This window comes from Candoia aspera, chromosome 2, assembly GCF_035149785.1.
Source record: "Candoia aspera isolate rCanAsp1 chromosome 2, rCanAsp1.hap2, whole genome shotgun sequence".
NCBI classification, from domain to species: Eukaryota; Metazoa; Chordata; class Lepidosauria; order Squamata; family Boidae; genus Candoia; species Candoia aspera.
In genome coordinates this window covers 2120827-2145679 of record NC_086154.1, presented here as the reverse complement: position 1 = coordinate 2145679, position 24853 = coordinate 2120827, and the positions used below count along the sequence as shown (strand labels likewise).

General features: G+C 46.0%; 3 protein-coding genes across 5 annotated transcripts in view; 2 read left to right on the top strand and 1 right to left on the bottom strand.

Moving 5' to 3' along the window:
* Positions 1-1320: 1320 nt before the first annotated feature.
* LOC134491922 (zinc finger protein 678-like) lies at positions 1321-8763 on the bottom strand. Its single transcript, XM_063296002.1, has 5 exons — positions 8341-8763; positions 7949-8030; positions 7726-7808; positions 6423-6549; positions 1321-3699 (listed from the first exon to the last, which is right to left on the bottom strand). The coding sequence occupies exons 1-5, from the start codon at positions 8746-8748 to the stop codon at positions 1934-1936; spliced, it is 2466 nt and encodes an 821-aa protein (XP_063152072.1). The 5' UTR covers positions 8749-8763; the 3' UTR covers positions 1321-1933.
* A 6173-nt stretch (positions 8764-14936) lies between these two features.
* On the top strand, positions 14937-18286 carry LOC134488810 (zinc finger protein 215-like). The gene is made up of 5 exons (XM_063291149.1): positions 14937-15712; positions 15990-16116; positions 16289-16341; positions 17971-18097; positions 18276-18286. Exons 1-5 carry the CDS (start codon positions 15227-15229, stop codon positions 18284-18286), a joined length of 804 nt encoding a protein of 267 aa, XP_063147219.1. The 5' UTR covers positions 14937-15226.
* A 1591-nt stretch (positions 18287-19877) lies between these two features.
* Positions 19878-24853, top strand: part of LOC134491916 (zinc finger protein 91-like) — a 485354-nt gene continuing 480378 nt past the window's right edge. Inside the window, exon 1 of one of the 3 annotated variants that reach the window (XM_063295993.1) lies at positions 19878-21595. In XM_063295993.1, coding sequence (XP_063152063.1) covers positions 19917-21595 — 1679 coding nt within the window. In that variant the 5' untranslated portion in view covers positions 19878-19916. Of the gene's footprint in view, positions 21677-24853 lie in introns of all 3 variants that reach the window. The other 2 variants (XM_063295992.1, XM_063295994.1) reach the window with 2 other exon arrangements.

Sequence of the window (24853 nt, the reverse complement as noted above, 5' to 3'; positions counted from 1 at the left end):
CATTCGTTAATTCATTAATTCATTCATTTATATTTCAAATTTCTGTCACCGCCCATCTCTCCCCAAAGGGGGACTCTTTTCTTTAAGTACAAAGGTATACCACTTTCCTTTTGCTGGAAGTGCGACTTCAGATGCACTCAGGTCTTCGGCATCCTGCAAACTACAGGCTGGATTCAGGATTTCTACTACTTCCCTCTTTATCCCTCACATCAGTAATGGTCCATGCTGCACAGTACAGTGGTGCATGAGGTGTGAGGGCATTGCTATGCCATGGCGATTAGGAAACAATGAAAGGTGGGGGGAAATTACCTGTTATAAATTTTGGGTACACCACCTTGAATCATTTGACAATTGGGCTGCCTGATATTGTTCGTTTATTGGTTAAATTTATATTCCACTTTTCCTTCAGGAGCTGAAGGCACCATACGCAGTACTACCACCCCCCATTTTCTCCGTAAGAACATCACCGTTGGAGGGGCTGGCCAAGAAATGAGGGACTGGCCCCAAATCACCCTGTGTTGTCTCAGGAGGAACTTGAATCAGTTCAGACCACTGTCTAGCACCAGTGGTCAGAGCCTCCAGAGAATTCATCCTAGTAACAGTTTCTTCCTCCTCCTCCTCCTCCTCCTCCTCCTCCTCCTCCTCCTCCATAAAAGAATGGAAAATCAAAGGAAAAATAAGAAAATATAGAATTACAACTTCCGCCCTTTCCTTTGAATAGTTATCTTCTTCTCTTTCCCATCCCTCTGACTTTATAATTCTTTTAACCCGTGAATCCATCATCAATTCAGTCTTTTCTTCTTTCAACAGAAAGTCCATATAAGGTTTCTAGTCTTTTTTCGGGTGTCATTTTTCCCCTGCCAAACCAGCCAGCCTCACCATTTCCACAATTCTAGTAAGTATTTTTGAGAGTATTAATTTCTGTAGCAGGCGGAGTTATCCCACTTCCCTTTTCTGATTCAGAGACACATACATTGGTTTCTTCCACGCTCTCTTCCCTTTTTTTTTGCGTCAAGGGCTGGGACTTGGGCTTTCAACAATACCAGCATCTCCACCCTTCCTCATTAGCTGCTTCTTTCAGAGAATCCCAATTCTTTTTGCCAGAAGTGAAATCCACCCCCCAAACCCACTTCCTAGCACCTCCCATGCTCTCTTTGTCTACCCAAAACTATGCTTCATGTCTATCAGAATCAAAGTTCCTTCAAGATTAAAGCCTCTGCAGAAGCTCTTTCACTTCACTGCCATTCCTCCCAGTTTGGACATCAGAAGAGGTAGTCTTTCATCACTGGACACATCTGGCCCCAAAAGCTCCTTCAAACATTGCAAGCAAATGTCAATTTTTAATATGACAGAAGAGGCTAAAGATTAAATACAAGATCTGGAAATAGAAACTTTAGTATCTAATGAACTGAAATAATTTTTAATAGAATTGAAAGCAAACAAAGTAAAATGAAACTTAGATTAGCTCTTGGACCCATTTTTTTTCTACTGTGATCTTAGTATACAACTGCAGCTCTCATCCTAGATTAAACCACACCTAGGAGTGAAATGACTTCCATTTGTGCTTATTCAGCGATGTGAAACTGACACTTTTTAATTTTGGTGTTGGAGAAGACTCCTGAGAATACCATGGACAGCCAAGAAAATCAACCGATGGATCATCAAACCAACCAACCCAGAGTTCTCACTCAAAACACAAATGACCAGGTTCAAATTATCCTCCTTTGGACACATTATGCAAACACCCAGCTCTCTGGAAAAGGCTCTAATGCTGGGAAAGGTGGAAGGAAAGAGGACGGCCAGCAGCAAGGGGGATGGACTCGACGACAACAGCAATGGGTGCACTGTTGGAAGACCTGAAAGACCAGGTTAGGGATAGATCGTCATGGAGAAAATCTTTGCGTTCCTAAGAATCGCCACCGACACAACATAATCAATCCAACTGTTGTGAAGTAAAATGACTTTGAGATAAGGTCTTTGCAAATTCCACATATTTATATGGGTTCACCCTCATATGGATTCTTCTATGAGAACTAAGGTTGCTGCTCCACCTGAAGCACTTTCCACACTCCGTGCATTTATAGGGTTTCTCTACTATATGGATTCTTTTATGAGACGAAAGAGAACTGCTCTCACTGAAGCTCTTCCCGCACTCCGTGCATTTATAGGGTTTCTCCTTTGTATGGGTCCTTCTATGGGAAGAAAGGTTGCCACTTCTCCTGAAGCTCTTTCCGCATTCCACACATTTATATGGTTTCTCCCCCGTGTGGATCCTTTTATGGCAGGCAAGGTTGCTGCTCCACCTGAAGGCCTTTCCACACTCCATGCATTGATATGGTTTTTCTACTATATGGATTCTTTTATGGGAAGTAAGTGAACTTGAATCACTAAAATTCTTTCCACATTCCATGCATGTAAATGGCTTTTCTCCGCTGTGTAACCTTTTATGGCAAGTAAGGGATCTGCTCATACTAAAGGTCTTTCCACACTCCAGACATTTATATGGTTTCTCCCCTGTGTGAAACCTTGAATGGGAAGTAAGGTTACTGCTCCACTTAAAGCTCTTTCCACACTCCACGCACTGATACGGTTTCTCTACTATGTGAATCCTTTTATGGGAAAACAGGTCACTGCTTCGACTAAAGTTCTTCCCACACTCCACACACTTATACGGTTTCTCTCCGGAGTGGATCCGTTTATGGGAAGTAAGGGAACTGTTCTGACTGAAACACTTCCCACACTCCACACACTGATACGGTTTCTCCCCTGAATGGATCCTTTTATGGGAAGTAAGGGAACTTTTCATACTGAAGCTCTTTCCACAGTCCACACATTTGTAAGCTTTCTCCCCAGTGTGGATCCTTTTATGGGAAATAAGAGAACTAGAATCCGTGAAGCTCTTTCCACAGTTTATACATTTATATGGTTTCTCTCCCGTGTGGATCCTTTTATGGGAGGTAAGGGAACTGTTCAAACTGAAACTCTTTCCACACTCCGTGCATTGATAGGGTTTCTCCCCTGTGTGGATTCTCTTATGGGAAATAAGGGAACTGCTCTGACTGAAACCTTTTCCACATTCCGTGCATATATACGGTTTCTCCCCTGTGTGGATCCTTTTATGGGAATTAAGGGACCCATATTCTCGGAAACTCTTTTCACACTGCATACATTTGTATGGTTTCTCCCCTGTGTGGATCCTTTTATGGGAAATAAGGGATCCAATCTGACAGAAGTTCCTTCCACAGTGCACACATTTATACGGTTTCTCCCCCGTGTGGATCCTTTTATGTGACGTAAAAGCAGGTCTCCACCTGAAGCTTCTTCCACATTCCATGCATTTATATTGTTTTTCTTCCAAGTCAAGTCTTTCGTGTAAAGAAAAACTAAAAATCGTATTGTGTTCAGGCTGCTGTTCTTTAGAGTGAGCTCTGCAGCATTCATTGAAATCCAATGTATCTTCAAATATTTTCCCACTTTTCATTAAATTTGTTCCCAGTAGTTTTCCTCTGGGATCTTGTTGGGCAAGTAAGTCTTGAACTTGAGTGCCCTGGAAAGGGTAGCTTGCCTTTTTCCCATTTCGGAATGGATTTCTTTCATTCTTTTTTGGTTCCATTTCATTGGCAAGTACCTCTTTTACCACTTTCAGAGTGACTGTCTGGACTGGTTTCTTGCCCTTCTCCTGTTCCTGCCCACTGGCTCCTTGAGAGAAAAAGAATGAAAATTGGCAACACTCAAAGGAAACAATTTAACCATTTTAATTTAATTTAATGTATTAAATTTGTTACAGCTGCCCACTGTATTAGATGTTGGGTAGCTCAGAAAATCCAGAAATAATGAAAACAATTTAAAGCAGTTAAACACACATATACACGCAGCCTAGACTAAAACAGCCAAAACAATACACCATAGACATATGACAGGGGCTCCGCAAACACTTCAATAAACCCATTCATCCCAGGCCTGGGAACAGAGCCAGATTTTAAGGGCTTTTCAGAACCCCAGAGAGTGGGCACCATTTGTACCTCTGGGGGCATGCTGTTCCAGAGGGCAGGGGCAGCAAGAGAGAAGGTCCATAACAACTCACAGATGACAATAGCCATCCACCCCCGGGTCTCAGCTGCCTGCAGAGAGAAATAATGATCAAAACATAGGATGTGAATGGACTTCTGGGTGAGGAATGGAGAAACAGCATGTCTCCAAGCAGAGAGACGACAACCACTGCTAAGACTGGAGGACTAGTGAGTAGTCTGGTCCCATGGAGCCTCTCTGGATAAGGAGAGGATGGGAGATCACCGACTTCTTCTCTGAACAGCAGCTCCTTGCAAGAAGACTGCAGGACAGCGGTTTCCTGCGGGTTTGAGCATTGGGGGACAAAGGGAGTCATCTTGCTCTCGGCCACGGGAGAGCCTTTTAAAAGACACTGAGTTCACTGACCTTACTTTCTAATCACTTTTGGAAATTACCTATTTAACTTTATCAAAGATATTAGAGATCTTCAAAACAACACATCTGAAAAGCCACCTGATGAGTTTACCTTCGTTCTTGAACAAAAGAAAAATAAGTATAAGTTTAAGAACTAAGAAATAGAAAGAAACAGCAAAAAGCTAAACAAGTATTTAATTTAAGAAGGATATAAAGGACTAAAGGGCCAGAAACATTTGAACTTTAGGACGTTTGAGAAAACATTTGGGGGGGGATAAATTAATAAATAATACCTTCATGGGAATACCATTTTGTTTAGTCTATCAAACTAACAACAGAGATTTGAGCCTTTATGATTTCAGAAATAGATGCTACAGGGGACTAAACAAGACAGGAAAAGTCTGCCTCTCATTTTTGAATTGAAGAGTAAGCATTGGATTGTACAAAATGACAGATAATGTTGTGAAATTTAATTTCAAGACAGTTTTGAAGAATGGGGACAGAGACTTATAGCTACAATAGCAGAGATAATGTTTATTTATATGAATGTATTATTTACTAAAGAAAGGAAAGTTGTCAAAGGAAATGCTTTGAAAGACCTACAGGATGAAGAGGTAAAACAAGATCACGCAGATTTACTAGAAAATAAAAAAGTTGTGGTTTACAAGATAGAGACAGCAGTTAAAGTGGATATACAAATGACAAGCCAAGATAATGAGCTGGATAACAACTTCCTGATGGATTTACAAAAGAGGGTTGCTAAAGCCTTGAAGCAACTTGAGATGTGAGAAAGGAAGGAAGATCTAAATCTGCGACAGCATTTGAATGGATCAAAAACTAAGATCGTTAGAAGCAAAAGCAAGGAATTTAAAGCCAATTTGTTTGACCAGAGATAAAACATTATATAATTTGATAAAGTTCTGGAACCCCTTTACTGATTTTTTGCTGACAACTGGACTGAAACATTAATGATTTATGGATTTGCGAATGCATAAGGGATGGCTATGGGAAGAAGAGATACAGAACATGCATGCAACTTCATAAGGGGAGAAGAAATATTAAGTTTGCCTGTATTTGTTGTGATTAAGATCAGAAGTCATTTCTTTAACTATTTCTTTTTTTCTCTTTAATCTTTCTTTCTCTTTTCTTTCCTTGTACTTTCTGTTCTTTTTCTTTTCATTTTCTCTCCCTCTTCTTATTTTGGTTTGTATTACCCTTTTTTATTTTGAAAACTTTCCGCAAGAATTATTTTTTAAAAAAAGGTAGGACGTGACTGTGAATTTATTGACATCATTCTTGCAACATTCCTCCAGTATTCCTAAATGCTCTTCTGCTCACCAATATAAAAATCTGATCCAATGTTTATTAATGTTAGACTATTGACGGGATAATGACAAGTTCAAATGTACAAAATTACACAGATTGTGTGCAAATGGAAGATTTCTATTTTCGGAATAGTAGAAAACCTTCAACCTTCAATTTCTGTTAAAAAAATAGCGCCTCTGGTTATTATTATTTATTATGATGCACTTGAACCAAGCCTCAGCAGGGGTCAGATTGAAGAAGGACCGAATGAAGGGAAAATTTATTCCAGAGGAGTTCCATTTCAAGTGGAAAGCAGAGCTAACAAAATCGTGTTTCCTAATATCTTTCCCTACTCCCCTTGGACCACCTGCCATTTCCTATTCATTCTCCTCTCACACAACCACACTGTTGCAGAGAAATAAATCCAGAAGCAGGCCATCTATTAACGTTTAAGCACACGTTTGCACACAGAAAAGCTGCAGCCTTTGGCCCAGAAGCAGGAGATTACAAAGGAACAGCATCAACTGGGACAGGGATGAAATAGCCATACTGGGAAAACACCAGTGGTTCATAGGGCAAGTCTTGACCAGATCCTCTCCTTCATCCAGTCAGAAGACCAAGTCTGGGATCTGTTCACAAAAAATAGCTGTTTACATTTCAGCACAAGCATCTGAGAGCCGAAGAAGGGTCCTTACCCAGAAAGGCCACGTTCCCAGCATTCTCCAGCATGACTTCCGTATGCAGGGCTTTTTGGTCGGTGTCCAACCAAGACCACTCCTCCTTGGAGAAACACACTGCCACCTCCTCGAAGGACACAACACCCTGAAAAGTGGATTCCCTATTAACAGAGGCCACAAAAGACACTTTCTCCCTTCAGTCACAAATCCCAGGACCAGAGACTAGCAGCAGACAATATGGGTATGTAAGAAGAGAAAGGCGCCCACACGGCCAACCAGCCCCTCCTCAGAGGTGCTTCAGTTCTGTGGTAACCACAACTGGGGGCAAAATATGACTGGCCAATTAGGTCTCCTTGTTGCCACCCCCTTCGTTCCCAACCTCTTCCCCACCAGCCCTCTGGAGAACCAGGAGAGGCTTGAAGGGGACATCCTCACCCCACCCAGTTCTGGTTCAAGACTGAAAGGGAAACCCATCAAAACCCTGGGAGTCAGGAGCTCCACCCAGCAGAGGCCAGAAGGCCACTGGTCAGTTCCAGGATTTAAAACAAAACCAACTTTATTGAAGATGCCAAAAAAGAGAAGGTTCCACACACACAACACACAGTTAAAAAGAGATAAAATATGAACAACTGTAATGCAAATCTAACTGCAGCTGAACAACTCAATTTCCAGCCTTGCCAGAGGTCACCCCCTCCTCCAGGACTCCATCCAACACTCAAAAGACCCCCAAAACTCTCCCTGCCCCAAACCTGATGGATCCCCTTCTTTCCCTTTATTGGCTCTCCGAAGTGAGTACTGCCTCTGGGCCCATAAGGCTGGCTTGTTCTTTGAAGTGCCAGCTGCTCCCCACAACATTAGCAATAGACAATATGGGTGCACGCTGTAATCAGCCCACGTGATACCAACTTTGGGTTTGAGCCGATCTGCACAATGCAAATTATTTGGAAAGGAGAGAACATTATCTTTGAAGTGAATGAATAGAAGGGTGACTCCATCTTTTAAGTTTTGCTGTGTATTTGCTAGTTTTCCTCTCTCATCTGGAAAGACTAATTTAAACTAGTTATTGTAAACTACCTTATGCATGGGAAGAAAGAGCTCTGAACTTTTTGGGGAAAAATGCACTGGATTTCCTAATGAGAATGTCTCAATGTAGAAAATGTATTCCATTGCATATTCCAGGATTAGGCCGAGCGTGACCCATCAGTGATCTGAGCCCCCAATTCCCCTTTCCATGTTACTAAAAGATTCTACACTGAACCCCAGGTCATAATTGGAGGCCCCCATATGATCCCCACATCTTCGGTCACATTTCTCTTCCTACCTGAGCTGAGGGTTCAGCAGCTCGTTCAGCTCCATCAGAAAACAGAGATGGTCCCACAAAGGCCAACCACGTTGTCCTATCCCCTGAGAGAGAACCAGTAGCAGAAACAAGATTTTCATGATCAATTAAAAAAGGGGGGGTGGGGAACTACTGTACACATGAAGGTACAAAGAATGACAGCAGACATGTCAGTTTGATGCTGCTTGAAAACATCTTCTCATACCTGCTGAGGTGTCCTGATCTGGCTCGTCCTTAGCCAGATCCCTCCTTCCCTCGGGACACTGAGCGATTGCCATCAAGAAGGACTCCTGGATGTGAAGTACCCGGAGGAGGAACAAATAGGTTAAGAAGCGGGATCTGAGAAGCACACTGCCCTACCTTTTGCACCACCTTATGTCCACCAGCGAGAACGGGAGGGCACCACAGAACATCTGCCTCAAATACATTCTCTGGAAAGAGCAATGGAACCATTTACCAAAAGAGTTAATTAATCATCTCCTTCTATTACTGATGCCATACATTGATGCCATGCACACTCCAGGAAAACAATGTACAAAAAACCCAAATACTCTTTTTTTTTATTTAGAAATTTCTTTCACGATGCAGTTTGCTCACCTGCCGCTCCTTCTGCTCCTCCGCCTGGCTCAGGAGGAAGCCCTCAGCCAGGGCCACCGCCTGGCAGCTGGTCTCCGCTCCGCACTCCCGCACCCAGCGCTCCACTTCCATAGGCAGGATGGCCAAGAACAGCTCGAGGGTCACCAGGTCCAGCATCTGCATCTTTGTGTGCCTTTCTGGCTGAAGCCATTGAAGGCACAGCTGATGGAGGTGGCTGCAAATCTCTCGGGGGCCCTTGGCCTCCTGGTAGTGGACATTCCTGAAGGGCCAGCGCTGGATCTCTGAACGGCTGGTTTCCTCCTCCAGGTCCTTCTGCTCAGTTCTTCCCCAGATCTCTCCACAGCTCCCAGGCTGGGCGGCAGAAGGGCCTTTTCCTGTTCCCTCACCTGCCAAATCCTGTGCCACCATTCTTTCTCTGCCCTGCAACGCAGCTCCAAAGAGGTCCCAGGAGTCTTCTGGATCTCCAAATGACTTTTCATTCCCAGGACCTGAACCGCAGCGAGAGGCCCGGGACAAGTTCTCCAGGGCTATTCAGCCCTCTTTGAAGTCAGAAAGTGCTTCCAGCTTACGTTATCTGAGATTGGGAAATAAAAGAAAATTTATGGAGGTCTGCAGGAAATGAGTTTAATCATCTATTACACACACAGAGAAATCTTTGTAAAAAGAGGTTTTTCTGAGCTGGGCCAGGCTGGGGGAGAGGGAGCAGGTTTGGCAAAAGGCAGAGGTGTGTGTCTGATGATTTCAGGATCGAGCCCCATCAAAGCTGAAGAAATATATTTAGGCGAATTTTGGATCTAGTTTTTCTCAGCATCCAACACAGTAACAACTGGGAGTCGCTGGGAGTTGGGCGGCATATACATTTAATACATTATTATCATCATCATCATCATCATCATCATCATCATCATCATCATCATCTCCTATTTAAGGGTAAAGAACTATGCTCACTCAGCACCGGCTAAAGCCACAACATGGGTTAACGAATCAGTCTCTGGGGCCACAAAAACGCAAAGGAGCCACATCGAAGCTGAACTCATCTTGCCGCCCCCTCCCCCCAAAACGCCGCCTAGCCTGCAGAGGGCCCGATGCCCTTCCTTAGCCTGCTCGTGAGAGCGCACCCCGGAGCCCCCCGTGCACCTTCTTCCTTGCAAAACTTCCTTGGGTGACTCCAGCGAGGTCACCCCCTCCCCTTTCCCAGGAATCGCAAGGCAGGAGACCCCCGCCGCATCCCCTCCCTCCTCCCTCGGGGATGCCGGGCTCTTTCCCGGGGCCACTCGCGGACCCGCAGCTTTGCACGCGCAGGACGGGAACCGCCCGCAGGGGGAGCCACGCCGGGGGCTCCGGGGGGAGGGCCGCGTCCTGGGGGGCGGGACTTTTTGCAGAGGCGCCGCCCTCCCAGCCCTTCCCTGGAAAACCCCGCGCGAGGGGGGAGGCAGACGCTTCCCTGGAAACCCGCGTGGGCGGTTCTCACCGCTTTCCGGGGGGAGCCGAGCGGTGGATTGCAAGCAAGGAGAGCGGGGCGCCTTTCGCGGGGGGGAAACATAGTCCGGGCAGGGCGAACGGGGCCTGGCAGAGGCCCCTCGAACAGGGACTCCTTGCAAGAGACCCTCGCGCTCCCAGCCTCGCTTCCGCGGCTTTCCTGCCAAGGCCGGGGTCGCAGAGGCCGCCGTGGCTTCGATGGCGCCCAGGGCGTGCATGAAGCAGCCCCTCCTCCCGCGGCGCGTGCGCGCGCACGTGCACGCACCACGCGGCTCAGGAAAAGGGAGGGGTCGTCCCGGAGCGCCCCCCGGCCTCGCTCCCCTTCCCTTCGGCGTCCCCTCCCGGTCCCTGCACGGGCTCCCGGGCCGCTGCGTCCTGCCCCTTGGGCAGGTGCTCAGGAGGCCCCTCGGTGGAGCCCCTGCGCACTGCAGGGGACTGCCCGGGAGGAGGAGGGGTGCATTTCCTCGGGAATGCAAGGATGATGGGCTTGAGAGTAGAAGGAAGAGGCCTTTTCACTCGTGAGCCTTTTTCTGCCAAGTCAGGGGTCGCAAAACGGCGAGGAGGGCAAGGAGAAGTCCAGAGGCTCCTCGAGGGCCACGCGAGAGGCCTTCGCTCCCAAGGGCTCTGGGGGGCAGGGAGTGGGCTCTGTGGGGCTCCCAAGGGCTCTGTGGGGCAGCCTCCAGGCCGGCCCTTCCTAGCCCTGGGGGCTTCCAGGGCAGGCACGAAAGGAGCGCCCCTTGGAGAGCCTGGGACGGGGTGCTGTGTGGGTGGAAAGAAATGGGTGCTCAGCTGGACCGGCTGACAACGGACGTGGCAGAGGTGAACCCAGAGCAATAATAGCGTTACCTGGAACAAAGCAAAAACAAGAAGCAAGATGCCAAGTGGCAGAGTGTGAATCCAGTGAGAGCCCAGGAGTGAGAACGGCCGTCGAGAACCAACTAGAAATGCTGAATTTCAATTTAACGTTAACCTCTGAAAAAGGAAAGGTTCTGAATGAAGCTGAAAAAGGCGGGATTAAAGACTCTTTCTGCAAAAGCAGGGTCTCTTCCCAGAGCTTTGATCCAGCCACTTGTTCAGAGATGACCCCACTGACACGTGGGGTCAAGCGATAGGCTACAAATAATAAAACCCCAAACAACAGGCAAATTGTTTTTGAAAAGGAAGAAAACCATTACGCTGAAAGCCTGTTCAAAGAAACACAGCTCTAAAGCTTTTTCGTCCCAGAAATTACGCAGGGGTGGGGGATGGCTTTTGAATGCTTAGCTTTCAAGGAATTCTCCCCCCTCCCCAGAGTTGCAGTAGCCACCGCTTCAGTACTAGCCATGCCCTGGCACCCGCAGGGCACTTCGCCTTCTGTGTGAGAGGAAGCAGTTTCCTCATTTAGGGAGAAAATGGAGTTAGTTTGGCTAAAGTGGCTAAATAGAGCCATTTTGGTCTAGTAGCCAAGGCAATGGGCTAGAAACCAGGAGGCTGTGAATCTAATCCCACCTTCGGCATGAAAGCCAGCTGGGTGACTGCGGACCATTGTTGAAGTTGCTGGCATGGTTTTTCGATCTCTCTCTCAATGGCAAACTCCGCTTTTTTTTTTATCTTTCTCTCAATGTTCTGAAACTCCGCTCTTGATCCTCAGGATCATACACACATCAACAGAGACACCACCTCGGAGGAGGGGAAATCCACTGAAGAAAAATAAGAATGTCCACCTGCGGGAAATGACGGGTGCCTGTTCTAAACTGCGCCAAAGGACAGGCAGATGCGAAGGGGAGTGCAGAGTGGATGGTCACCAAGCATCCAAATTGCGATGACGTGACAGCCACAGCTACAAGGACCTGTCATAAGTCCCCCTTGTTCAGCACCGTCATAACTTCAAATGGTCAATGAGGACTACCTGCATATAATTAATTGGTACCCAGTCACATTAATAATCTTGCATTTGAACAATGGAATCTTTTAGGACAATGGGATCTTTTAGGACCATTTGAAGGGGAATCCCATTTGATGGGGAATTGGGGGGAATCAGAGCCTTCAGTCTCCTTTGGAGAGCTTCTAAGCAGAGGGAAGAGTTGAGTCTCTCCCCAAATCCTCTCTAGGCTGTTTTGTTTGTTTATTTATTTGTCAAATTTCTTTGCTGCCCATCACATATACCACGACTCTTTTGTGTGTTTGTCCATAGAAAATGGCTAAGAAAAGTGGGATCCCTCTGAGCAGCTGACTGTGTGTGTACATGTTTGTGTGTGTGTGTGTGTGTGTGTGTGTGTAGACAGAAGAGAGCATTGGTGTTCTACTTCTTTTGATTCTGAAAAAAATATTTCAAATATTAGTTGTAGAATACTTGGAACAGTTTGATTTAGCTGCACCAGGGAGAAAGAGCTTAGCTTTCTTCCACATAGCTTCTGGAAAACCTGGACAGAAGCAGATTCAAGTAAATCAGTTACGAGTTTAATATGGACAGTCAGATAAAAAAATACATTAACTATTATTTTATCCTCCAGCTTTCTGCTTATGTAAGCCCTCACAGCGGTTATTGGCTTAAGACTGCATCACCGTTATGCACGGTGCCTAAGAAGTATATTTCTGATATTTACTTAGGAAACAAGGACAAGAGGATACTCTGTGTATGAACTGCCTGTTTTGCTAGTAGAAACCACGAACAGTATCTCAGCCAAGGGAACATCAACTCTACTTTTTTAAATTTAGATTTAGCTGACAAAATACAAGACATAGAAAAAACAGCAGTATAAGAAAAAACTGGCCACTGAACGCGTGGCAGTTCAATGAGGACTACCTGTATCTAATTAATTTGTCCCCAGCCACATTAATAATCTTGCATTTCCTCGTTGCTTGATTTAAATACACCGTTTCGGGGCCTTGTCCATGGAGTGGTGCTTGTCCTGGCTTCGCAAAGCCATCATAAAGTGTTTGGAGACGGCTCCTGTGTCACGGCTGAGTAGACAAAACGAACCTCGGCTTGAGAAAGGAGAGAGAGCTTGTCAGTCTAGAAGTTCCCCCTTGCAGATCTTCTCCAACAGTTTCCAAGCCCAGAGAAGGTCAAAAGAAAACAGGCATGGTCATGGCCACACACATAATACGCACAGAGACACTCGGTGCACGCCATACTACTTGTATTCACTGCCCGGAAAGAAGGAATGGCCTGGAATTGAGCTGGCCGCACCCCGTGCACCTTCCCACTTGCCTCGATGGTGATGGAGCTCCAACTCTCCTTCACGTCTCCCCAGCTGGCTCTGCAGCTGCCTCCCTACCCTTTGCTTTACAGTTCCCACCTGTGTCTTCTTTCCCCAGGCTGCTGGGCACATTATCTCTGGGATCCCATGGAAAAACGCCCCCCTTTCTCCCCTCCCTTGCAAGATTCCCTGCCATGCCAGGCACCATCCACCAGGGGGCGCCCTCTCCCTCTGCCAACAGCAGAACTGGCAGCCCCTGAACTTCCAAGGGAACGGAGCATGCGCCTGGCCATTCTGCCAGGATCGACTGGTATCTGGAGAATGCACACAGGATTTGGGGGGTTTCAGGGTCACAGGAAGTGAGTGCATCAGCCAGTGTCTTCCCCATTGGATCCAATGCCCACCCTCATTTTTAACCCTGAACTTAGCATAGCAAAGAAGCTGCCGAAAATGCTTGCAGGGACAGGAGGCTGGGAGTGTTGACGTCCAGGAGAAGCACGAGCTGCTTGACGGTGAGAAAGCTCTTCCTTCGGGATGGCGAGTCCTGCTGGTGGGGGGAGAGCCCAGGCGTGCCACCTTCCAAGCCTCCCCCACTTTGGGCAATTGCTCCAGCGTTTTTGCGCACACCTTCCGGGCAAGAGAAGCCCAGAGCAGAGTCACAGTGGCCGTGCAAAAAAAAAAAAAAAAGAATCCTAAATCGGGAGCAAAGAGTGGTCAGCTTGGGAGGAGGGCATGGGAGGACCTGTTTCTGCAAACAAGAACAAGCGGGAGAGAAAAATATCCGTGGCCCTGGAGCTGATACTACCGTTAACAGCTGTAGTATTATTCCTTCCATTTTTGTTTTCCTTTCTTGATTGTATAGTTTTGGTAAATAACATTATTATTTTACTATTGTTTATTTTTGATGTTACGTAAATATATTGAGTGCTCTTGCACCAAAGTCAAATCCCTTGTATGTCTAATCATACTTGGCCAATAACTTTATTCTATTCTATTCTATTCTATTCTATTCGAACGGTGGCCTCTCCAAAGCATCCCACCGTCCTGATCTTTTTTCATCTCTGGGGACTATTCTAACCCACATCCTTCCAGCCTCCTCTGTTCCTGCTTTCACACTGCCCCACAATCACAACTGGGGGACATCAACCCAAACAAAACACCAGGTTCCTTGGAGAGGTCTCTTGTGGTTTCATAACCCGTGTTATGGATTGAGCATGTTTTGAGAGCGCAAACGTTGGTCCACACCATCCATCCCCTGGGAAAAGCTGCTGAGTCCGGAGAGAGGGGAGATTTCTGCATCACAAAACTCCAGAAGAAACGTAAGAAAACTTTTGCAGGAAGAGAGACCCAAATGCGACTTTGTAGCTGCCTTTGCACAGCTTGAAGGATCTGGCTAAAGGGCGGTTGAGTTGTTTTGAGGCTCAGTGCCTTTCTATCCCGCTGCATTCAACAAAAGTGTCATTTTATGGAAATCTTAGGAGTACCTTAGGAGGTTGTGGGAACCAGGACATATCAGGAAACCATTGTCTTGTTTATTTGCTTGTACAACACATTTTGTGTCAGCTCAGCCACTGGTATGGATTAAAACATTTTAATCCATGTTTCGGGTTTCACTGCATTTTGTGAACCGTGCCTGCATTTGAGAGTCTGAGAGCAGTCCCTCAAAAAGCAAGTTTTGCGGTGGTGTGGGCTGTGAAGAGAAAGAAATCAAGCATTCTCCTGAATCGGTCCTCATAAACAACATTTTCCCGAGTCGTATGGGTCCCACCATGATCTCATTCGTAGGAACCATTAAAAATTGGATTTTCCCCCAGCCTTGGACTAGAGTGGGTGACGGATGCTCAGTGCGATGGTTTGGTTCAGTAGACTTCCTTTTTTTTTAGATTATGTGTATTATTGTTTTTATTGTTTTACTTTATAAGATGCACAGTCATGTCAGCTTGGGTTGGCCTATAAAGCTTATCAATAAATCCTGTTCTTCCGTTTTCTAGAAGCTTGTCCTGGAGGTCCCCAGCTATATCATATGTAACCCTCAAACATGTGCTGGCTCAGAAAAATCTCTTTTATTCTGGCATTGGGAGCAGGGCTTAATAAAACCATCCCCGCAAGGCTTATGTAATTTAAGATTTTTTTTCCACCTCAGATCTATAAACTGGAAGCATCTTGAGTCTCTTGGTCTGAAGTTAAAACAAGTTCGTCAGCAAAGGAAGCTGACTGCCTCACCCATGGCTTCCCCCTGCAGGTCAGGTCCAATGGATGCAAAAACAGGTGCAGATCTTTTGGCCCTACCTGGAGTTGCGTTGGAGAATGGAGAGATGACAGAGGCACAGTATCCAGCAGGCCGGGGAGCTGGAAACGGGAGCTGGGGAAAGATCTGGGCAAGAACTGGACAGAAGAACCTGGAGGAAGAAACCAGCCATTCAGAGGTCCAGCGCTGGAGCTTTAGGAATGTCCACTACCAGGAGGCCAAGGGCCCCCGAGAGATTTGCAGCCACCTCCACCAGCTTTGCCTTCAATGGCTGCAGCCAGAAAGACACACAAAGGCCCAGATGCTGGACCTGGTGCTCCTGGAGCAGTTCCTGGCCATTCTGCCCCCAGAGGTGGAGAGCTGGGTCCAGGAGTGTGGAGCAGAGACCAGCTCCCAGGCAGTGGCCCTGGTTGAAGGCTTCCTCCTGAGCCAGATGGAGGAGAAGAAGCAGGAAGAGCTGCAGGTATGAAAACCACCTTGGAAGAGATTTTAAAATAATAAATACATTTAATTTCTTAAATGTCCTCCTACCACTGTTTTCTGATAGATGAAACATTTGAATAACTCTTTGAGCAAATCATTCTGTTGCCCCTTCTGCATGTCATGTTTGGGCAATTATGCCATTGTTACTTTCCACCTCCCCTGATGGATATGGGGAATGGTGAAATTGTGGGCAGATTAACAACCCACTTCTCGTGCATTACTCCCATGTTTCTAATTTTACTCCCCTGCTCTATCAGATCCAGAGAGACTTCTTAGAACCTGTTACTGAACGTCCCAAAGGTACCTGGGATCCATCAGATCCGTCACAAGATCTGCTTTTCAGGGGGATCTCCCACGAAGATCCAACTGAGGACACTTCGTCAGGTAACAGAAGGCCCTTCCAAGCAGTTTGAAGTTGCTCAGAGAGATTCCAGCTGTCTTACTCTCTAGTTCCTCTTATGTATGGTGACTCACTGTATTTTATTAGCTATGCTGATGCCTCCCGCCACTTTCCTCTCCCTCACAGAGAATAAGGCAACTTTGTTCTTATTTGTAGGATTGTTACCTCTTCATGGGGGATCTGAAAGAGCAGCTGAACCTCCAGTTCAGGTAGGAGGAGAAACATCAGAGAAGATGCAAGGGGCCCTTTGGAGTCCTCCTCCATTCTGTCCTAGGGTCATTGTATTGTATTACTGTTTTTAAGTAACATGGAATGGGTAGACGATAGTTCAAATCGCTGATCAGGCGCATTCAGGTTAGCTGACCCCTCAAGACTATTGTGGAGATAAATAGAGTAAATCAACACTAAGAGATCGATTTTTCTCCCAGAAGTTCAGCATATTCTTTTCTTGTGTCTAAGATAGTTTATAATTAATGTAAATCAATCTTTCAGGAGACAATAATCAAATTAACAAACATATAAGGAAAGTAGGAGCCGCTCTTCTCTCTATTAAAAAATATTGATCTCTTATTTCCAAATGGTTTGCCTTGTGCAGAATGGCTCAACGTCAGCTTAAAAAGCATCATTGAAAACTGGTGAAATTGGGACCGGGACGCATACAGGTTTGAAAACGATGCAGATTTGGCACGTTAAAGTCCGTATAATGGAAGGTTATATGGCAAACAGAATTAAAACGTTTTGTTAGGCTGTGAAAACACTATAATAAAAGTGGCCAGATGATGAAGTCTAAAAGCTTTCTCCAAGACCTTGTAATGAAGCCTTGTAGAACACACAAACCAATTTACAGAAATTTACAGATTTATGCCTGCATTTGGCTAAACCACACAGCATTGCAGAGTAAGCTTAATCCCAGCTTCACGATCTTAACCCTCATCCAGCTAATGACTTAGACCATGAACAGCTTCCAATAAGATGCAAAGATTGGATTGCATATTATCTGTACTTTGATGGCATCCACACACATCCTGGGACAACTTTCCTAGTATTTTTGTGAAGGCATTGAGTGGACCCTTGAAGAGATGCCCTAGGCCATTGGCTAAACTTTTACTCTGAAGCGCCCTGGAATGTTCTTCTCAAACTATCCAGAAGGATTGTAGCCAACGATAGGTAACTACAAAAGTCCAAGGCTTATTTGCTAACTGATCCAGTAATTGTAATGGTTGCCTATTCTAAAACACCATCAGACTCTTGAGTAGGAATTCAAAGATATCTGATTTATTAAAGAACAGTATGCAGGATCACAGAGAAAGCTGAGAATGATCAAAGCCCGCCAAATTCAAACTAAAAACCCTCGGTGCAAGTGAAATCCCTCCCCCCGTAGAATCTTCTCAAGTCCACAATCCAAGGTGCTCCTAACGGTTTCTGATGGTCTGCGGGAAAAGTCCTTGAGCAGAGACACATTCCATTGTCCTGATTCCACATACAGAGCTTGGTACAAGGTCTCACAGCAGCTCCCTCCCAAACAGAAACACGCGTCAGCGCCATGGCATGGGAAACAGTACGATGTATGAACTACATTGAATCGGAGAACATGCCAGTAATATACTGTGGTATCCTTCACTAAATGGCATTGAAAATCACATAGAATCAGTGAAGCTGATAAAACATGTCCCACATCTGCCATCAGCCAAAGGCTCTGCCCATTTTCTCATTCCAGCAGAAAATGCCTGTTAGCCCCATTGCCAATGTTTGCTTCTGGGGTTTGTAAACAAAGGGAGAAAACTCGCAAGACCTTCCTTGACTTTTCTATTAATAGGGATTTTTCTTTTCTTTTTCAGGGCCTTGTATCCTTTGAGGAGGTAGCTGTATATTTTTCCGAAGAGGAGTGGTCTCAGTTGGACTCCCATCAAAAAGCCCTGCATAGGGAAGTCATGCTGGAGAATTCTAGGAACGTGGCCTTCATTGGTAAGAGAAGACACGTAATAAGCTATTTCTTATTTAAAAAGTCCCCAAGTGGACCTTATTTCCTAGTGGGAAAAGGAGATGCTTCGTTTTTTTCATGCTCCAAAAAAGAAAAGGTAGTAGTAGTTAGTCATGTAACTCTTAAGAGGTTCTCCTTAATGTTTCTGCATAAAATCTCCAGTGACAGATTGAACCCTTTACCTTAGATGAAGATGATGCTCGTCTCCACCACATCAAATTCTCTTCCTCTTGTGACAGATCCCTGCCTGCTTGCCCTAGGAGCCGTAGGTGTTTCCTCAGGCAGGATATTTGCTTCATGTATCTCCTTCATCTTAGACACTTTTCCTTGATCATCCTGAGTCTCAGATTTCTGGGCCAAACGTTGCAGTTTTTCTCTGTACCAACATATATTTAGAGTTAATAGGTGAACTTCTGCAGGATTTGCTTGTCTGCAACATTGTGGTTGTATGAGAGGAGAATGAATAGGAAATGGCAGGTAGGTTTCAAACATTCTGCAGCAATTGGCCCTCTGGGGACCTGCAGAATGAATTTTCCCATGATTCTTGCATAGAATCCTAGGATTGAAAGAGACCTTGGAGATCTTCTAGTCCAACCCTGTGCCCAGGGTTTGTCTGTCTATCTGGTGCCTTCGAGTCAGCTGTCTGACTCCTGGCGACTGCCTGGACTAGTCTCTGCAGTTTTCTTGGCAAGGTTTTTCAGAAGTGGTTTGCCATTGCCTCCTCCCTAAGGCTGAGAGAAAGTGACTGGCCCAAGGTCACTCAGCTGGCTTCGTGCCTAAGGTGGGACTAGAACTCACCGTCTCCTGGTTTCTAGCCCGGTGCCTTCAGCACTACACCGAACTGACTCTTGGTGTCCAAGGTAGGAATCCTCATACCTTCCCAGACAAATGGCTGTCCAACCTTTGCTTGAAAACCTCCAGTGGTGGAGCCCCCGTGGCTCCAGGAGACAAGCTGTTGCACTACTTAATAGTAATCACAGTCAGGAAATGCCTCCTTATTTCGAGTTTGGATCTCCCTCTGTAAAACTTGGTTCTTGACCTACCCTCAGGTGCTATGGAGAATAAAACCACATGCTCTTCTCTGTCAGAGTCTTTCTGTGAGGTTCTTGATCTTCATGCCCCAAATCCAGCAACTCACAGCACACGCCACTGGAGATGGGCGTAGTTCTTTATTGGGACAGTATCGCACTCTGTTAAAGCCGCGCATGGGGCCTACTTCCTCCCGCCTCCTCTTTTAAGCCTCCCGCCTTCTGTTTCTGTCCCGCCCCTTCCTCTCTTCTTCTTCAGCTCTGTGTAAGGCTGGAGCACCCAATCGCAATTAGCCACTGCGACTGGGTATTCCATCCTCACGCTTTCCAATATTTCTCACTGGCTTCAATCTGACCTTTGCTTAGATGTGATAGTAATACAGAAAGAGAATGTATTTATACAGAGAACGATTGTAACAGCATGGAAGGGCTGTTTTGTTTAAGGGCTTTGCAAGCTTCTGTGGCTCATAAAATATCAGTTTGCATACCATCCATGCAGCTTTATACATACAGACTTCTAATAACTGGATCAGATCTACAACATGAATTAACAAAGAGATACTTAAAAATGTTGGTCCACAGAGCAGCCTTAAAAAATACTGGAGTCTTTGCAAAATTTCAACACGAAATGCACAGTCACTTCCTCTACTTGGATTTTTATTTCCTTTCCCAGGTCTTGCCCCAATGTTCATTCTCTCTTTTTCACTCAGGAGCTAATGAGCAAGAGAAGGATGAGAAGCCGTTCCAAAGGCTCAGCCAGAAAGAGAGAAAAGAGATGCTTCCGAATCAAGTGGACCCAAAAGGAGATGAAAGAAACCAATCAAAAAGTGGGAGGAAGAAAAGCTTCACTCTCCAGTGTGCTCCCATTCAGGACTTGGTTGGCCATGAAGATGACAAAGAAAAAAGAATGGAAAAGTGCATAACGTTGAGTGGAAAAATATTTGAAGGTACATTGGGTTTAAATGAAGACTGCAGCATTCACACAAAAGAACAGCAATATGAACACATGGAGAGTGGAAACGGCTTCCTGTGGAGCTCTTTACTTACTCCCCATCAAAGGGTCCACACAGGGGAGAAACTCTATAAATGCATGAAGTGTGGAAAAAACTTCTGTCAGATCAGTTCACTCATCTCACATAAAAGCATCCACACCGGGGAAAAGCCGTACAAATGCATGGAGTGTGGGAAGTGTTTCCGTGAAAATAGGTCCCTGACTTCTCACAAAAGGGTCCACACCGGGGAGAAACCATATAAATGTAAGGAGTGTGGGAAGAACTTTAGTCAGAGCAGTTCCCTTACCTTCCATAAAAGGGTCCACACAGGGGAGAAACCTTATAAATGTCTGGAGTGTGGAAAGAGTTTCAGCCAGAGCAGTTCCCTGACTTCTCATAAAAGGATCCACACGGGAGAGAAACCGTATAAGTGCACGGAGTGTGGGAAGAGCTTCAGTTTGAACAGTACCCTTACTTCCCATAGAAGGATCCATACAGGAGAGAAACCCTTTCAATGCATGGAATGTGGAAAAAGCTTCACTGAATCCACTTCCCTTATTTCCCATAAAAGAATCCATGCTGGGGAGAAAGCTTACAAATGCATGGAGTGTGGAAAAAGCTTCATTCAAATCGGTAAACTTAATTCCCATAAAAGGATGCATACAAGGGAGAACCCATATAAATGCATAGAGTGCGGAAAGAGCTTCAGAATGAGCTATTCCCTTATTTTACATAAAAGGGTCCACACTGGAGAAAAACCTTATAAATGTATGGAGTGTGGAAAGAGTTTTAGTCAAAGTAGCAACCTTAATTCCCATAAAAGGATCCATTCAAGGGAAAAGTCCCATAAAATGATCCACATGGAAGAGAAGCCATATCAGTGCAGATACTGTGGCAAGCTGTTCCCCAAAAGCAGTTCCCTTGCTTCCCATAAAAAGGTCCACACAAGGGAGAAGTCGTATCAGTGCATGGAGTGTGGAAAGAGCTTCAGCAGGAGTGACAATCTGTCGTACCATAAGAGAATCCACTCAAAGGAGAAACCCTATCAATGCCTGGAGTGTGGAAAGACCTTCAGTTTGAACAGTTACCTGTCTTTACATAAAAGGATCCATACAGGGGAGAAACCGTACCAATGCACAGTGTGTGGAAAGAGTTTTAGTCGAAGCAGTGACCTCATTTCCCATAAAAGGATCCACATAGTAGAGAAACCGTATAAATGCACAGACTGCGGAAAGAGCTTCAGCTGGAGCAGTAACCTGACATCACATAAGCGGATCCACACGGGGGAGAAACCATATAAATGTCTGGAGTGTGGAAAGACCTTCAATAAAAGTGGCAACCTTTCTTCTCATAAGAAGATCCACTCAAAGGAGAAACCCTTTCAATGCCTGGAGTGTGGAAAGACCTTCAGTTTGAACAGTTACTTGACGTCCCATAAAAGGGTCCACACAGGGGAAAAACCGTATCTGTGCATGGAGTGTGGAAAGAGCTTCAGCCGAAGGAGTTCCTTTACTACCCATATTAGCATCCATATGAGGGAGAAGCCAAATAAATTCACTGAGTTTGAAAAAAAACTCCACTCAAAATAGTTATTTTACTGAACGTAAGTGATATACATCACACCAGTGCAACATTGCCCAGGCTGAGAGCCACGGTTGTGATGCACTATGGCCACATTACAAAAAAAAAGTAGGCTAGGACAAAAATCCTTGATCTTACTTCTTTTACATTCAGTAAAAAAAATCATGAAATAGTTGTAATATTTTTATTCCACAAAACCTGTATTTAATGACTTCCTTCTTCTGTCACATGAAAAAATAGAATTTCATTGCAACGTTTGAAGGGACTTGCAGCCAGCAGTAAGGACTTGAGTCCCATAATCACCACCATATGGCAAGTTGAGATGTTTTCGTTTGAAAGCACCGTCAATTCATGCTTTGATTCATAGAAAGAAGCCATTGCTGTACTATTTCAGGCAATGAAAGCACTCATAATTATCCAGAAGCACAGTTCTGACGCAAGGCATGGCTTTGCGTTATGAAAGAGGAGAAGGGTCACCACTGAAAAGTAGGAAGCTGTGGAAGGGTGTCAGGGAGACTGAAACTGGAATAATGCTAATGGAAGAGACAGTAAGAGCTAAAGTTCAACTCTTCCGGTCTTATTTTGCCTTGGTCCCCAAGACAAGGTTCTGGGTTCCACTGGGCAACCGTGACAGCAGAAGATGGAAGACCGTGCAGGTTTCCTGTAATTTTTCTGAAACTCGAGCTAGAAAGAGTCTAACTCTGCCTTAACCCCCAAACCTTTATTCAGCTGGCACTTGCTCATGGGATTACATTTGCCCAGTCGCTGTCACTCAGGACAATCCATCCCACAGGGTCATTCTTGGGAAACTGGAAATACGCATTGCCTTGAAGTCCTGGAAACAGGAAATAAATCTAATAAATACGTTTTTGAATACTTTGCTTTATTTATGTCTAGTTATTACTGAGGCGCAGATGTTCATTCCTGACCATAGCCAAGATGACCCGTTTAGCTTTGATGCTGCTATTGTAAGAGGTATCTCCTGAGCACCCTGGGAAGGACTTTTGGGTATGGGTATAACTCTGTGCCCAGAAAATCAGCAGAATCTATCCCTGTTGGTCTGCTGCCCAAGTTTTGATAGTTCTATGTGCTGGTTTTGTTTGCGGAGACAAGAAATGTACTTCTGCCTCAGGAAAATAATTGTACAGTATTTTTCCACTGCCCAGAGTCGTGTTTGAGATGGGCAGTGGGGAGAATGTGCTAAATAAATAAATAAAATTTGCACAAAGTAAGGCAGGGTTATCGAAATAACCCCAGTGCCTGGGATCGTGAAACACTGAGCTTAGATTAGCGGACAGCATTTTAACCCAGTGTGTTGTGTGAAGCCGGCTGAAATAGGACATTAAGCTGAGACTGGCAAAGGCCTTTGAAAACAAAAGAAAACCAAGATGGCCATCCACACGTTACTGTTTTCAAGGTAACCTACTATATTCAGACCACAATGTGCTGGTGTGCCCAGGGAAAGAAGTATTGATACTCCTCCTTTGGAGAGATTTGTCCGAAAAACCATGTTTGGGACATACTACTGTTTTACTGGTTTTGATTTCAGCCTCCTCTTAACCAGCCAAAAGGGCTGTGAAGCCCAGTTAGAGAAGGATGTGGGTTGGAATGTTCCGTATAGACAAAAAAGGCCTAGACTGTGAGATGCGCTGGACACATTACAGTTTTGTTTGCCACTGGGTACATGTACGCGCACAGATGCCCAGGTTTGTGAGAGAAGCTAGTTTTGTTCTCGGCCCAGAAGCCAATGAAAAGAGAAAGGAATGGCCTTGATGTTGACTTCCAAGCTGACCACATCAAATTGTCCATCCCACATGTCTTCTTTTGTGTTGGTTGGTTGGTTGGTTGGTTTTCTTTGGGGAGGGGGCAGTTAATTAATTTAGAAAAAGAGCTAGAAAGTAAGACGCATCGGACACCCCATTTCCTTCGCACGAGCCCCGGGACGGACGCAGAAACGCCATGCTGAGCCTTATGCCCTGACTCCAACCTTTCCTCCCACTCCCATCATCCTGGACCCCCAGGAACAGCGCCCTCTTCTCCCCCGCCCTCGCAGGACCGCCTGCATTCTGCAGAGAGGCCGCCAGGGTGCTCCCTCGACCCGCGTTGGAAGGGCCGGCAGCCTCCGAGCTTCGGAGGGGAACTGGGCATGCGCCTGGCCATTTTGCCCGCGGGGGGGGGAGGATTCCAGCCTGGGGGCTTCAGGGGACGCCGCCGAAAGTCTGGCCTCTCCAGGATCCTGCGTGCCCTCGCCTGGACGCTCGCGCTGAGCTCCCCCGTCTTGCAGGAGGCAGCTGCGGACAGATTCAGACGTGACTCCGTCCGGTGAGTGCGGGTCTTCTCGTGCAAAGGGATCTCGCTCGGGAGGCGTGCGTGGAGACATGCAAAACCCTCATCCAGGTTCCATTTTCTGAGTCCCGGGAAGCGGGGAGCCCGGGGTCCCACGTTCCTCTGCCGCCCCTTTGCATGCACGGGCCAGGCGGGGGGAAAGCAGAGCGCCCGACCCGCCGCGTTGCCCCCAGGAAAGAAGTCGGGGTCGCCGAAAAGGAGAAGACGGTCTGGGGGAGCCATTTACCCTCCATTTCCTGGGGAAAGCCTCTGCATGGGGGGAGAGCGGGGAGGTCGGCACTGCAGACCCCCAGCAGGAACGTGGGAAAGCTTTGCAGGAAAGAAGGTGCCGGTGGGCCTGGGGTGCCTTTGCACGAAGCGCGGGATCAGCTTGAAGTGGGGTGGTCGGGTAGCTCGTAGATGAGGGTGCTCCGGGAAGCCAGGGAGCGTCTTAGGGACGTGAACCAGAACCTCACACCGCAATCCCGTTTGTTCAGAATGTCATCTCAGAAGAACTCGTTCACTGTGACTTGTCAGCCAGGGCTTTGCTTTTTGTTGCGTGTTTTTTGCCTGCGTGTGAGAGAGTGAATGTCACTCTGTTCACATGGCAAGGAAAGCTTGCTGTTGTGCTGGATCCGAAGAAAGAGGCATCCTAGATCCTCCTGCAATATTCCAAGTCTTTTGTGCAGATTGACCCTGAAGATCCTGTATTCCATCCTCCTCCCCAACCACCAGACGTAACAGGCTGTGTAATGTGATGCTGCAGCTTCTTCTCAAATATGCGTCAGCTCTGAAAAATCTCTTTATTCTTACT

Excerpts from the sequence above, each read along its gene's own strand:
- LOC134488810 (XM_063291149.1), top strand. The coding sequence starts at position 15,227 with ATGGCTTCCCCCTGCAGGTCAGGTCCAATGGATGCAAAAACAGGTGCA. Across the intron at positions 15,713-15,989 it reads AGAAGCAGGAAGAGCTGCAG|ATCCAGAGAGACTTCTTAGA; the intron begins GTATGAAAACCA and ends CTGCTCTATCAG. Across the intron at positions 16,117-16,288 it reads AACTGAGGACACTTCGTCAG|GATTGTTACCTCTTCATGGG; the intron begins GTAACAGAAGGC and ends TCTTATTTGTAG.
- LOC134491922 (XM_063296002.1), bottom strand. The coding sequence starts at position 8,748 with ATGGTGGCACAGGATTTGGCAGGTGAGGGAACAGGAAAAGGCCCTTCT. Across the intron at positions 7,809-7,948 it reads AGATCAGGACACCTCAGCAG|GGGATAGGACAACGTGGTTG; the intron begins GTATGAGAAGAT and ends GTTCTCTCTCAG. Across the intron at positions 6,550-7,725 it reads CTGCTGAACCCTCAGCTCAG|GGTGTTGTGTCCTTCGAGGA; the intron begins GTAGGAAGAGAA and ends TCCACTTTTCAG.